The following is a 15,422-nucleotide window of genomic DNA, read 5'->3' as shown; positions in this document are numbered from 1 at the left end:
ATGGGGGCGGTGGCTCTGGGCTGGGGGGGGGGTCTCCATGGGGACGGTGGCTCTGGGCTGGGGGGGGGGTCTCCATGGGGACGGTGGCTCTGGACTGGGGGGAGGGGTCTCCATGGGGACGGTGACTCTGGGCTGGGGGGGGGGGTCTCCATGGGGACGGTGGCTCTGGGCTGGGGGGGGGGTCTCCATGGGGACGGTGGCTCTGGGGGGGGGGGGGGGGGGTCTCCATGGGGACGGTGACTCTGGGCTGGGGGGGGGGTCTCCATGGGGACAGTGGCTCTGGGGGGGGGGTCTCCATGGGGACGGTGGCTCTGGGGGGGGGGTCTCCATGGGGACGGTGACTCTGGGCTGGGGGGGGGGTCTCCATGGGGACGGTGGCTCTGGGCTGGGGGGGGGGGTCCTCCATGGGGACGGTGGCTCTGGGCTGGGGGGGGGTCTCCATGGGGACGGTGGCTCTGGGCTGGGGGGGGGGGGGGGGTCTCCATGGGGACGGTGACTCTGGGCTGGGGGGGGGGGGTCTCCATGGGGACGGTGGCTCTGGGGGGGGGGGTCTCCATGGGGACGGTGACTCTGGGCTGGGGGGGGGTCTCCATGGGGACGGTGACTCTGGGCTGGGGGGGTCTCCATGGGTGACGGTGGCTCTGGGCTGGGGGGGGTCTCCATGGGGACGGTGGCTCTGGGGGGGGGTCTCCATGGGGACGGTGACTCTGGGCTGGGGGGGGTCTCCATGGGGACGGTGGCTCTGGGGGGGGGGTCTCCATGGGGACGGTGACTCTGGGCTGGGGGGGTCTCCATGGGGACGGTGACTCTGGGCTGGGGTGGGGGGGGGGTCTCCATGGGGACGGTGACTCTGGGCTGGGGGGGGGTCTCCATGGGGACGGTGGCTCTGGGGGGGGGTCTCCATGGGGACGGTGACTCTGGGCTGGGGGGGGGTCTCCATGGGGACGGTGACTCTGGGCTGGGGGGGGTCTCCATGGGGACGGTGACTCTGGGGGGGGGGGTCTCCATGGGGACGGTGGCTCTGGGGGGGGTGGGGGTCTCCATGGGGACGGTGACTCTGGGGGGGGGGTCTCCATGGGGACGGTGACTCTGGGGGGGGGGGGGGTCTCCATGGGGACGGTGACTCTGGGGGGGGGGGGGGGGGGGGTCTCCATGGGGACGGTGACTCTGGGCTGGGGGGGGTCTCCATGGGGACGGTGACTCTGGGCTGGGGGGGGTCTCCATGGGGACGGTGACTCTGGGGGGGGGGGTCTCCATGGGGACGGTGGGCTCTGGGCTGGGGGGGGGTCTCCATGGGGACGGTGACTCTGGGCTGGGGGGGGTCTCCATGGGGACGGTGACTCTGGGCTGGGGGGGTCTCCATGGGGACGGTGGCTCTGGGGGGGGGGTGGGGGTCTCCATGGGGACGGTGACCTCTGGGGGGGGGGGTCTCCATGGGGACGGTGACTCTGGGGGGGGGTCTCCATGGGGACGGTGGCTCTGGGGGGGGGGGGGGTCTCCATGGGGACGGTTGACTCTGGGCTGGGGGGGGGGGGTCTCCATGGGGACGGTGGCTCTGGGGGGGGGGGGGGGGTCTCCATGGGGACGGTGGCTCTGGGCTGGGGGGGGGGGAGGGGGGCTCCCCTCCAGCCGGAATCCGAGGCCTCGGCCTGTCCCCGGGACCCCCCAGGCCCGGTCTCCCCCGCCCCCCGGTCCCCGCTGCGCGGTTCCCGCTTACCGGCAGCTTGGGGCAGACCTCCCCCTTGCAGCAGTGGCAGAAGAAGCGAAGCGGCGAGACTGCCTCCGCCTCCGCCATCTTACCCGCTGACGTCAGCGTCCTCCCGGCAGCCCGCCGCGCCGTCCGGACGGGAGAGGGAGGGAGGGGGGCCACGACTGAGCGGGGCGGGGCGGCGGCCATGTCTGTGCGGGGCGGGGGCGGCGGCCATGTCTGTGCGGGGGCGGGGCGGCGGCCATGTCTGTGCGGGGCGGGGCGGCGGCCATGTCTGTGCGGGGCGGGGCGGCGGCCATGTCTGTGCGGGGCGGGGGCGGCGGCCATGTCTGTGCGGGGCGGGGAGCAGCGGTTCCAACGGAACTCTGGGTGCGGAGGGAGGTTTCCGCCAGCGAACCGGGGGGGAAGACAAAGGCCGTCAGCGCGAGCCTGAGAGAGGCAGCGTGAGTGACCCCTCACCCCGGCGCTCACCCCTCACCCCGGCGCTGACCCCTCACCTCCCCCCTCAGTGCTGACCCCTCACCCTGCCCCTCCCCCTCAGTGCTGACCCCTCACCCCCGCCGCCCCCTCAGTGCTGACCCCTCACCCCCGCCGCCCCCTCAGTGCTGACCCCTCACCCCGCCGCCCCCTCAGTGCTGACCCCTCACCCCCGCCGCCCCCTCAGTGCTGACCCCTCACCCCGCCGCCCCCTCAGTGCTGACCCCTCACCCCGCCGCCCCCTCAGTGCTGACCCCTCACCCCGCCGCCCCCTCAGTGCTGACCCCTCACCCCGCCGCCCCCTCAGTGCTGAACCCTCACCCCCGCCGCCCCCCTCAGTGCTGACCCCTCACCCCGCCGCCCCCTCAGTGCTGACCCCTCACCCCGCCGCCCCCTCAGTGCTGACCCCTCACCCCGCCGCCCCCTCAGTGCTGACCCCTCACCCCGCCGCCCCCTCAGTGCTGAACCCTCACCCCGCCGCCCCCTCAGTGCTGACCCCTCACCCCGCCGCCCCCTCAGTGCTGAACCCTCACCCCGCCGCCCCCTCAGTGCTGACCCCTCACCCCCGCCGCCCCCTCAGTGCTGACCCCTCACCCCGCCGCCCCCTCAGTGCTGACCCCTCACCCCGTCACCGTGCCACCCGCTTAGGGGTGGTGACTCCACCTTCAGTCTTTCTGATGAGCTCTGTGTGTTTCCGTTGCAGGTCCGTGTCCCTGCGCCCGCACACAGCGTGTGCGTGTGGTCGAAGCCGCACCGGGGATGACGCAGCTGGAGTCACAGATCTGTTGCCGCCTGCTGCTGGCCCACTACGGCCAGATTGTGGCCAAGGTCGGCACCCACCTGATTCGCACCGGGTGCCAACCCCCTGCGCCTGATCGCCAACGACACGGAGACGCCAATCGATCAGGTACCGGCGATGAGCCTGCGGGGATCAGTGTCGGCCCCCCACCCGTGACCTCCCCGTTCCCCCCGCTGCGCAGTGTCGCCCGGTTTGTGCAGCGCCGAAGGAGGCCCATCGTGTCCCCGTCGGCCATCGAGCACCTTCCCCTTCCCAGCACTGGCCGCGTCCCAAGCCAACATCTAAATACCTGTTCACCGTTGTGAGGGTTCCCGTTCCGCCAGCGGGTTCCAGACTCCCACCAGCCACTGGGTGAAAAGGGTTTCCCTCACATCCCCTCTCAACCTCCTGCCCCTCACCTTAAATCTGTGCCCCCCCCCCCCCGGATATGGACTTCTCCGCTAAGAGGAAAAGTTTCTTCCTGCCCACCCTCTCTATGCCCTCATAATTTTATACGTCTAAACCAGGTTCTCTCCACCCCCCCCCCACCCCACCCCACCCCTCTCTGCTCCACGGAAAACAACCCCTTATCCAGTCTCTCTTACTGGAATGCACCAGCAAATCGCTGGCTTTGAAAGCAGACCAAGGCAGACCAGCAGCACGGTTCAATTCCCGTACCAGCCTCCCCGAACAGGCGCCGGAATGTGGCGACTAGGGGCTTTTCACAGTCACGTCACTGCAGTGTTAATGTAAGCCTACTTGTGACAATAACGATTATTATTATCCTGGAGTATCTCCTCTGCCCCCCCTCCAGTGCAATCACATCCTTCCTATAATGTGGCGACCAGAACTGCACACAGTGCTCCCGCTGGGACCTAACCAGTGTTTTATACAGCTCCATCAGAACCTCCCCGCTCTTTTCTATGCGCCGCTCCCATATGGCTTCTTAACCACCTTCTCTACCTGTTGGCAAAAGTGGGTCCCGGAAATAAAATTTGAGAACCACTGCCCCACTTTACTTCCTCGCCACGTCTCGTTCCCCTGCCAAATTAGTTTAAACCCTGCCCCCCCCCCCCCCCCCCCGCCAGTCTCCCCCGAAGTACGAGCAGAACTCTTCGCAAGGATGTTAGTCCTGTTTAGACCTCCCATTTTGGAAGGTCTAATGCAGGTAGGGAATATACAGTGAATGGTAGAACCCTCAAGAGTATTGAAAGTCAAAGAGATCTAGGAGTACAGGTCCACAGATCACTGAAAGGGGCAACACAGGTGGAGAAGGAAGTCAAGAAGGCATACGGCATGCTTGCCTTCATTGGCCGGGCATTGAGTATAAGAATTGGCAAGTCATGTTGCAGCTGTATAGAACCTTAGTTAGGCCACACTTGGAGTATAGTGTTCAATTCTGGTCGCCACACTACCAGAAGGATGTGGAGGCTTTAGAGAGGGTGCAGAAGAGATTTACCAGGATGTTGCCTGGTATGGAGGGCATAAGCTATGAGGAGCGGTTGAATAAACTCGGTTTGTTCTCACTGGAACGAAGGAGGTTGAGGGGAGACCTGATAGAGGTCTACAAAATTATGAGGGGCATAGACAGAGTGGATAGTCAGAGGCTTTTCCCCAGGGTGGAGGGTCAATTACTAGGGGCATAGGTTTAAGGTGAGAGGGGCAAGGTTTAGAGTAGATGTACGAGGCAAGTTTTTTACACAGAGTGTAGTGTGTGCCTGGAACTCGCTACCGGAGGAGGTAGTGGAAGCAGGGACGATAGTGACGTTTAAGGGGCATCTTGACAAATACATGAATAGGATGGGAATAGAGGGATACGGACCCAGGAAGTGTAGAAGATTGTAGTTTAGTCGGGCAGCATGGTCGGCACGGGCTTGGAGGGCCGAAGGGCCTGTTCCTGTGCTGTACATTTCTTTGTTCTTTTGTTTCAGTTCAGACGCAACCCGTCCAACTTGATCAGGTTCCACCTTCCCCAGAAACAGATCCAGGCCAGAAAACAGATCCAGGAATCTAAAGCCCCCTTGCACCAGCACTGAGGCGCTTCCGCCAGGCTGACAGATACGTGGAGGGCGCGTTTCAGACGTGGCCACCCGACAGATTGAGGGAGTGCAGACAACGAGGGAAATGGGTGACCACCAGTCAGAAGGAGGGAGGCGGGCAGGTAGAGAAAACCCGGAGTGCATCTCGCTCAAGAACTGTTATTCTGTGTTAGGAAAACATAAGAACTAGGAGCAGGAGTCGGCACCTGGCCCCTCGAGCCTGCTCCGTCATTCAATGAGATCATGGCTGATCTTTTGTGGACTCAGCTCCACTTTCCGGCCCGAACACCATAACCCTTAATCCCTTTATTCTTAAAAAAAACTATCTATCTTTATCTTAAAAACATTTAATGAAGGAGCCTCTACTGCTTCACTGGGCAAGGAATTCATAGATTCACAACCCTTTGGGTGAAGAAGTTCCTCCTAAACTCAGTCCTAAATCTACTTCCCCTTATTTTGAGGCTATGCCCCCTAGTTCTGCTTCACCCGCCAGTGGAAACAACCTGCCCGCATCTATCCTATCTATTCCCTTCATAATCTTATATGTTTCTATAAGATCCCCCCTCATCCTTCTAAATTCCAACGAGTACAGTCCCAGTCTACTCAACCTCTCCTCGTAATCCAACCCCTTCAGCTCTGGGATTAATCTAGTGAATCTCCTCTGCACACCCTCCAGTGCCAGTACGTCCTTTCTCAAGTAAGGAGACCAGAACTGAACACAATACTCCAGGTGCGGCTGACGCAAGGATTTCTACCATTCGGTTACCAGCAGCACTCTGCGATTACTGGAACTCAGTAGAAACTTAAGTTAAAAACTTCTCGGGTTCCAGTAAGAATTGTTTTATTTGTCTTCTATTAATTACAATTTGAAAGTCATTCAAAAGGCAATTCGTAGACAATTTGAAGCTTTCAAAAGAATCACAGACATTATATTCTTGCTTAGGCAAACAGCTCGACAATAACTTTTAAAAGTCAAAGTCTGAAATGAAATATGAAAAAGAGAGCGAGAGAGAGCCAGAGAGAGCCAGAGAGAGCCAGAGAGAGCGAGAGAGAGAGAGCTAACCTTCAGCTTCAAACCAACAAAACAAAAACTAATAAACTACCTACAAAAACCTACCCTACCAATCTACCTAAAACCTAATCTACAACAAAAACTCCAAACTCAAACTCAAACTCAAAACTAAAACTCAAAATGGCGGCCGAAACTTCTTCAGTTATACCCTTTCATATCTGTCTTAAGTCGTCTAATTACACCCCAATATAATCCAAATTGGTTTGGGTCAGACTCAAATACATTTGATTTGACGGCAAGCCGTCCACCTTCAATATGTGACGTTACTTCTAATTGTTGGATAGGGTGGCGGTGTTGACCTTGGGTAGGGTGCTCTTTCCAAGAGCCGGTGCAGACTCGATGGGCCGAATGGCCTCCTTCTGCCCTGTAAATTCTATGTTCTATGTTGCGTATCTACACACTTGTGTATGTTAAAGAATGCAATGTGTTGCTTTATCAAAGCCAAAATATGCTGGCTTGGATATTGCAAATGACTTGCAAAATGTAAATCAAAGTCTGTTTGAATTTAGCAAAGTGAATTATGCTGCTTCTATGAAAGTGTTATGTTTTGAGAAAGTTGGAATCAAATATATATTTGATTTGATGTTTTATAAACTGTCCATTTTAAAACCACACCAATAATCTAAAATGTTTCAGCCTCATCAGTTATGGAATGTGGTCCAGGCTATTATAACAATGGAGCTTTCATGTTATCTTATCAGGCAATGTTGTTGTTACGGGTCTTCTCTGTCGTTGGACACTGACTGGAAAAATGTATTCAAGACTGTCTGTTTTATCAGACTTCGGTGTTACTTCAAAACTGTGTAAAATGAATGTGCAGAATATGTGTCTCTTCAATCCTTAATTTAAAACTGGGGCTTAATATTTATGCTTAAACAGCTATCTTTTACCGATATTAGTTGTATTAGAAATACCTGGCTTCTGCACTCACTAACACCTTATACAGTTGCAGCATAACCTCCCTAGTCTTAAACTCCATCCCTCTAGCAATGAAGGGCAAAATTCCATTCGCCGCCTTAATCACCTGCTGCACCTGAAAACCAACTTTCTGCGACTCGTGCACTAGCACACCCAGGTCTCTCTGCACAGCGGCATGTTTGAATATTTTATCATTTAAATAATAATCCCTTTTGCTGTTATTCCGACCAAAATGGTTAACCTCACGTTAGAACCTAAAACGGTGGGAATGGTGGTTCCTCGGGGAGTGCAGCCAGAGTCAAGGTCACGGCACGGTGGGGGGGGCTCTGTTCAAATGCCACTCCTTGTGAGAACCGCCGTGTTCAGAGAGCTGACCTGTTTCCCTAGTATTTGAGGGAAAATCCGGCGTGATTCTGGCTCCAGCTCTCTCTCTGCAGAGATTTCCGGATACTTTGTGTTGGGGATACCGAGGGAGTGGAAGCAGTGAGTCTGTTTATACCTTGTTTTAATAGTTGGGCTGAATGGTTACGTGGGCCCAGCTAAGCCTAAAGCACACCGGGAGACTGTGCGCAGGGGAGAGGAGGAAGGAGGAGGGCGGAGAGGGGTTACGTTGTGTAGGGGAGGACGGGTGTGTCAGGGTCTTGACTCACCATTTGCTCCGTTGCAGGTTAAGAAAGCTCTCTGCGTCCTCATCCATCACAACTTCGCCTCCTATCACGTGCACAAGCGGGGGTTTGTGGAGTACGAGGTGCACCACGCACCCATCATTCGCATTCTGCGCTACGCCCGCTACATCTACTCGGCCAAGACGCTATACGGAGACACGGGGGAGCTGATCATCGAGGAGCTCCTGCAGAACGGCAAGATGACCATGAGCGGAGCTGTGAAGAAAGTATCTGACAGGTTGCTGGAGACAATGGAGGGTGAGAGTGTGAGAATAAAGAGAGGCTGTGAATGGAGAGAATGAGAGGGAGAGAATGGAGAGGGAGGGACTGTACTTGTGAAAATAACAGAGGCAGTTGTTAGCGGTCTGTATAGAGGGGTCAGTGTTATATCACAGTCTGTATAGAGGGGTCAGTGTTATATCACAGTCTGTATAGAGGGGTCAGTGTTATATCACAGTCTGTATAGAGGGGTCAGTGTTATATCACAGTCTGTATAGAGGGGTCAGTGTGTTATATCACAGTCTGTATAGAGGGGTCAGTGTTATATCACAGTCTGTATAGAGGGGTCAGTGTTATATCACAGTCTGTATAGAGGGGTCAGTGTTATATCACAGTCTGTATAGAGGGGTCAGTGTTATATCACAGTCTGTATAGAGGGGTCAGTGTGTTATATCACAGTCTGTATAGAGGGGTCAGTGTTATATCACAGTCTGTATAGAGGGGTCAGTGTTATATCACAGTCTGTATAGAGGGTTCAGTGTTATATCACAGTCTGTATAGAGGGGTCAGTGTTATATCACAGTCTGTATAGAGGGTTCAGTGTTATATCACAGTCTGTATAGAGGGGTCAGTGTGTTATATCACAGACTGTATAGAGGGGTCAGTGTTATATCACAGTCTGTATAGAGGGTTCAGTGTGTTATATCACAGTCTGTATAGAGGGGTCAGTGTTATATCACAGTCTGTATAGAGGGTTCAGTGTTATATCACAGTCTGTATAGAGGGGTCAGTGTTATATCACAGTCTGTATAGAGGGTTCAGTGTGTTATATCACAGTCTGTATAGAGGGGTCAGTGTTATATCACAGTCTGTATAGAGGGGCCAGTGTGTTATATCACAGTCTGTATAGAGGGGTCAGTGTTATATCACAGTCTGTATAGAGGGGTCAGTGTTATATCACAGTCTGTATAGAGGGGTCAGTGTGTTATATCACAGTCTGTATAGAGGGGTCAGTGTTATATCACAGTCTGTATAGAGGGTTCAGTGTGTTATATCACAGTCTGTATAGAGGGGTCAGTGTTATATCACAGTCTGTATAGAGTGGTCAGTGTTATATCACAGTCTGTATAGAGGGTTCAGTGTTATATCACAGTCTGTATAGAGGGGTCAGTGTTATATCACAGTCTGTATGGAGGGGTCAGTGTTATATCACAGTCTGTATAGAGGGGTCAGTGTGTTATATCACAGTCTGTATAGAGGGGTCAGTGTTATATCACAGTCTGTATAGAGGGTTCAGTGTTATATCACAGTCTGTATAGAGGGGTCAGTGTTATATCACAGTCTGTATGGAGGGGTCAGTGTGTTATATCACAGTCTATATAGAGGGGTCAGTGTGTTATATCACAGTCTGTATAGAGGGGTCAGTGTGTTATATCACAGTCTGTATAGAGGGGTCAGTGTGTTATATCACAGTCTGTATAGAGGGTTCACTGTTATATCACAGTCTGTATAGAGGGTTCAGTGTTGTATCAAGGTCTGTATAGGGGGTTCAGTGTTATATCACAGTCTGTATAGAGGGGTCAGTGTGTTATATCACAGTCTGTATAGAGGGGTCAGTGTGTTATATTACAGTCTGTATAGAGGGTTCAGTGTTATATCACAGTCTGTATAGAGGGGTCAGTGTGTTATATCACAGTCTGTATAGAGGGGTCAGTGTGTTATATCACAGACTGTACAGAGGGGTCAGTGTTATATCACAGTCTGTATAGAGGGGTCAGTGTGTTATATCACAGTCTGTATAGAGGGGTCAGTGTTATATCACAGTCTGTATAGAGGGGTCAGTGTTATATCACAGTCTGTATAGAGGGGTCAGTGTGTTATATCACAGTCTGTATAGAGGGGTCAGTGTGTTATATCGCAGACTGTACAGAGGGGTCAGTGTTATATCACAGTCTGTATAGAGGGGTCAGTGTGTTATATCACCGTCTGTATAGAGGGGTCAGTGTTATATCACAGTCTGTATAGAGGGGTCAGTGTGTTATATCACAGTCTGTATAGAGGGGTCAGTGTTATATCACAGTCTGTATAGAGGGGTCAGTGTTATATCACAGTCTGTATAGAGGGGTCAGTGTTATATCACAGTCTGTATAGAGGGGTCAGTGTTATATCACAGTCTGTATAGAGGGGTCAGTGTGTTATATCACAGTCTGTATAGAGGGGCCAGTGTGTTATATCACAGTCTGTATAGAGGGGTCAGTGTTATATCACAGTCTGTATAGAGGGGTCAGTGTGTTATATCACAGTCTGTGTAGAGGGGCCAGTGTGTTATATCACAGTCTGTATAGAGGGGTCAGTGTGTTATATCACAGTCTGTATAGAGGGGCCAGTGTGTTATATCACAGTCTGTATAGAGGGGTCAGTGTTATATCACAGTCTGTATAGAGGGGTCAGTGTGTTATATCACAGTCTGTATAGAGGGGTCAGTGTGTTATATCACAGTCTGTATAGAGGGGCCAGTGTGTTATATCACAGTCTGTATAGAGGGTTCAGTGTTATATCACAGTCTGTCTAGAGGGGTCAGTGTTATATCACAGTCTGTATAGAGGGGTCAGTGTGTTATATCACAGTCTGTATAGAGGGGTCAGTGTTATATCACAGTCTGTATAGAGGGGTCAGTGTTATATCACAGTCTGTATAGAGGGGTCAGTGTTATCTCACAGTCTGTATAGAGGGGTCAGTGTGTTATATCACAGTCTGTATAGAGGGGTCAGTGTTATATCACAGTCTGTATAGAGGGGTCAGTGTGTTATATCACAGTCTGTACAGAGGGGTCAGTGTTATATCACAGTCTGTATAGAGGGGTCAGTGTTATATCACAGTCTGTATAGAGGGGTCAGTGTTATATCACAGTCTGTATAGAGGGGTCAGTGTTATATCACAGTCTGTATAGAGGGGTCAGTGTGTTATATCACAGTCTGTATAGAGGGGCCAGTGTGTTATATCACAGTCTGTATAGAGGGGTCAGTGTTATATCACAGTCTGTATAGAGGGGTCAGTGTGTTATATCACAGTCTGTATAGAGGGGCCAGTGTGTTATATCACAGTCTGTATAGAGGGGTCAGTGTGTTATATCACAGTCTGTATAGAGGGGCCAGTGTGTTATATCACAGTCTGTATAGAGGGGTCAGTGTTATATCACAGTCTGTATAGAGGGGTCAGTGTGTTATATCACAGTCTGTATAGAGGGGTCAGTGTGTTATATCACAGTCTGTATAGAGGGGCCAGTGTGTTATATCACAGTCTGTATAGAGGGTTCAGTGTTATATCACAGTCTGTATAGAGGGGTCAGTGTTATATCACAGTCTGTATAGAGGGGTCAGTGTGTTATATCACAGTCTGTATAGAGGGGTCAGTGTTATATCACAGTCTGTATAGAGGGGTCAGTGTTATATCACAGTCTGTATAGAGGGGTCAGTGTTATCTCACAGTCTGTATAGAGGGGTCAGTGTGTTATATCACAGTCTGTATAGAGGGGTCAGTGTTATATCACAGTCTGTATAGAGGGGTCAGTGTGTTATATCACAGTCTGTATAGAGGGGTCAGTGTTATATCACAGTCTGTATAGAGGGGTCAGTGTGTTATATCACAGTCTGTATAGAGGGGTCAGTGTTATATCACAGTCTGTATAGAGGGGTCAGTGTGTTATATCACAGTCTGTATAGAGGGGTCAGTGTTATATCACAGTCTGTATAGAGGGGTCAGTGTTATATCACAGTCTGTATAGAGGGGTCAGTGTTATATCACAGTCTGTATAGAGGGGTCAGTGTTATATCACAGTCTGTATAGAGGGTTCAGTGTGTTATATCACAGTCTGTATAGAGGGGTCAGTGTGTTATATCACAGTCTGTATAGAGGGGTCAGTGTGTTACATCACAGTCTGTATAGAGGGGTCAGTGTTATATCACAGTCTGTATAGAGGGGTCAGTGTGTTATATCACAGTCTGTATAGAGGGGTCAGTGTTATATCACAGTCTGTATAGAGGGGTCAGTGTTATATCACAGTCTGTATAGAGGGGTCAGTGTTATATCACAGTCTGTATAGAGGGGTCAGTGTTATATCACAGTCTGTATAGAGGGTTCAGTGTGTTATATCACAGTCTGTATAGAGGGTTCAGTGTGTTATATCACAGTCTGTATAGAGGGGTCAGTGTGTTATATCACAGTCTGTATAGAGGGGTCAGTGTTATATCACAGTCTGTATAGAGGGTTCAGTGTGTTATATCACAGTCTGTATAGAGGGGTCAGTGTGTTATATCACAGTCTGTATACAGGGGTCAGTGTGTTATATCACAGTCTGTATAGAGGGGTCAGTGTGTTATATCACAGTCTGTATAGAGGGGTCAGTGTTATATCACAGTCTGTATAGAGGGGTCAGTGTTATATCACAGTCTGTATAGAGGGGTCAGTGTGTTATATCACAGTCTGTATAGAGGAGTCAGTGTTATATCACAGTCTGTAGAGAGGGGTCAGTGTGTTATATCACAGTCTGTATAGAGGGGTCAGTGTGTTACATCACAGTCTGTATAGAGGGGTCAGTGTTATATCACAGTATGTATAGAGGGGTCAGTGTTATATCACAGTCTGTATAGAGGGGTCAGTGTTATATCACAGTCTGTATAGAGGGGTCAGTGTTATATCACAGTCTGTATAGAGGGGTCAGTGTTATATCACAGTCTGTATAGAGGGGTCAGTGTTATATCACAGTCTGTATAGAGGGGTCAGTGTTATATCACAGTCTGTAGAGAGGGGTCAGTGTGTTATATCACAGTCTGTATAGAGGGGTCAGTGTGTTACATCACAGTCTGTATAGAGGGGTCAGTGTTATATCACAGTATGTATAGAGGGAATAGTGTGTTATATCACAGTCTGTATAGAGGGGTCAGTGTGTTACATCACAGTCTGTATAGAGGGGTCAGTGTTATATCACAGCCTGTATAGAGGGGTCAGTGTTATATCACAGTCTGTATAGAGGGGTCAGTGTTATATCACAGTCTGTATAGAGGGGTCAGTGTTATATCACAGTCTGTATAGAGGGGTCAGTGTTATATCACAGTCTGTATGGAGGGGTCAGTGTTATATCACAGTCTGTAGAGAGGGGTCAGTGTTATATCACAGTCTGTATAGAGGGGTCAGTGTTATATCACAGCCTGTATAGAGGGGTCAGTGTTATATCACAGTCTGTATAGAGTGGTCAGTGTTATATCACAGTCTGTATAGAGGGTTCAGTGTTATATCACAGTCTGTATAGAGGGGTCAGTGTGTTATATCACAGTCTGTATAGAGGGGTCAGTGTGTTATATCACAGTCTGTATAGAGGGGTCAGTGTGTTATATCGCAGTCTGTATAGAGGGGTCAGTGTTATATCACAGTCTGTATAGAGGGGTCAGTGTGTTATATCACAGTCTGTATAGAGGGGTCAGTGTGTTATATCACAGTCTGTATAGAGGGGTCAGTGTGTTATATCACAGTCTGTATAGAGGGGTCAGTGTTATATCACAGTCTGTATAGAGGCGTCAGTGTGTTATATCACAGTCTGTATAGAGTGGTCAGTGTTATATCACAGTCTGTATAGAGGGGTCAGTGTGTTATATCACAGTCTGTATCGAGGCGTCAGTGTTATATCACAGTCTGTATAGAGGCGTCAGTGTGTTATATCGCAGTCTGTATAGAGGGGTCAGTGTGTTATATCACAGTCTGTATAGAGGGGTCAGTGTGTTATATCACAGTCTGTATATAGGGGTCAGTGTTATATCACAGTCTGTATAGAGTGGTCAGTGTTATATCACAGTCTGTATAGAGGGGTCAGTGTTATATCACAGTCTGTATAGAGGGTTCAGTGTTATATCACAGTCTGTATAGAGGGGTCAGTGTTATATCACAGTCTGTATAGAGGGGTCAGTGTGTTATATCACAGTCTGTATAGAGGGGTCAGTGTTATATCGCAGTCTGTATTGAGGGGTCAGTGTTATATCACAGTCTGTATAGAGGGTTCAGTGTTATATCACAGTCTGTATAGAGGGGTCAGTGTTATATCACAGTCTGTATAGAGGGGTCAGTGTGTTATATCACAGTCTGTATAGAGGGGTCAGTGTTATATCAGAGTCTGTATAGAGGGGTCGGTGTTATATCACAGTCTGTATAGAGGGTTCAGTGTTATATCACAGTCTGTATAGAGGGGTCAGTGTTATATCACAGTCTGTATAGAGGGGTCAGTGTTATATCACAGTCTGTATAGAGGGGTCAGTGTTATATCACAGTCTGTATAGAGGGGTCAGTGTGTTATATCACAGTCTGTATAGAGGGGTCAGTGTGTTATATCACAGTCTGTATAGAGGGGTCAGTGTTATATCACAGTCTGTATAGAGGGGTCAGTGTGTTATATCACAGTCTGTATAGAGGGGTCAGTGTTATATCACAGTCTGTATAGAGGGGTCAGTGTTATATCACAGTCTGTATAGAGGGGTCAGTGTGTTATATCACAGTCTGTATTGAGGGGTCAGTGTTATATCACAGTCTGTATAGAGGGGTCAGTGTTATATCACAGTCTGTATAGAGGGGTCAGTGTGTTATATCACAGTCTGTATAGAGGGTTCAGTGTTATATCACAGTCTGTATAGAGGGGTCAGTGTGTTATATCACAGTCTGTATAGAGGAGTCAGTGTTATATCACAGTCTGTATAGAGGGGTCAGTGTTATATCACAGTCTGTATAGAGGGGTCAGTGTGTTATATCACAGTCTGTATAGAGGGGTCAGTGTGTTACATCACAGTCTGTATAGAGGGGTCAGTGTTATATCACAGTCTGTATAGAGGGGTCAGTGTTATATCACAGTCTGTATAGAGGGGTCAGTGTGTTATATCACAGTCTGTATAGAGGGTTCAGTGTTATATCACAGTCTGTATAGCGGGGTCAGTGTGTTATATCACAGTCTGTATACAGGGGTCAGTGTGTTATATCGCAGTCTATATAGAGGGGTCAGTGTTATATCACAGTCAGTATAGAGGGGTCAGTGTGTTATATCACAGTCTGTATAGAGGGTTCAGTGTTGTATCACAGTCTGTATAGAGGGGTCAGTGTGTTATATCGCAGTCTGTATAGAGGGGTCAGTGTTATATCACAGTCTGTATAGAGGGGTCAGTGTGTTATATCACAGTCTGTATAGAGGGGTCAGTGTTATATCACAGTCTGTATAGAGGGGTCAGTGTGTTATATCGCAGTCTGTATAGAGGGGTCAGTGTTATATCACAGTCTGTATAGAGGGGTCAGTGTTATATCACAGTCTGTATAGAGGGGTCAGTGTTATATCACAGTCTGTATAGAGGGGTCAGTGTGTTATATCACAGTCTGTATAGAGGGGTCAGTGTTATATCACAGTCTGTATAGAGGGGTCAGTGTGTTATATCACAGTCTGTATAGAGGGGTCAGTGTTATATCACAGTCTGTATAGAGGGGTCAGTGTGTTATATCACAGTCTGTATAGAGGGGT

General features: G+C 50.4%; 2 protein-coding genes across 2 annotated transcripts in view; one reads left to right on the top strand and one right to left on the bottom strand.

Annotated features, from left to right (window-relative positions):
* The window catches only part of rnf115a (ring finger protein 115a), a 56,951-nt gene extending 55,125 nt beyond the window's left edge, over positions 1-1,826 (bottom strand). Inside the window, exon 1 of the mRNA XM_072490672.1 lies at positions 1,718-1,826. Coding sequence (XP_072346773.1) covers positions 1,718-1,795 — 78 coding nt within the window. The 5' untranslated portion in view covers positions 1,796-1,826. The remainder of the gene's footprint in view (positions 1-1,717) is intronic.
* Positions 1,827-2,022: 196 nt separating this feature from the next.
* The window catches only part of LOC140403018 (DNA-directed RNA polymerase III subunit RPC3-like), a 232,156-nt gene continuing 218,756 nt past the window's right edge, over positions 2,023-15,422 (top strand). Inside the window, 4 exon segments of the mRNA XM_072490671.1 lie at positions 2,023-2,151; positions 2,889-3,046; positions 3,048-3,092; positions 7,660-7,915. Of these exon segments, the coding sequence (XP_072346772.1) occupies positions 2,945-3,046; positions 3,048-3,092; positions 7,660-7,915 (403 nt within the window). The 5' untranslated portion in view covers positions 2,023-2,151; positions 2,889-2,944.

The sequence above is a fragment of the Scyliorhinus torazame genome, chromosome 26 (genome assembly GCF_047496885.1).
Source record: "Scyliorhinus torazame isolate Kashiwa2021f chromosome 26, sScyTor2.1, whole genome shotgun sequence".
In the NCBI taxonomy this organism is placed as follows: Eukaryota; Metazoa; Chordata; class Chondrichthyes; order Carcharhiniformes; family Scyliorhinidae; genus Scyliorhinus; species Scyliorhinus torazame.
Note: the sequence above shows the minus strand (reverse complement) of the source record. Positions and strands in the feature narration are given on the sequence as shown.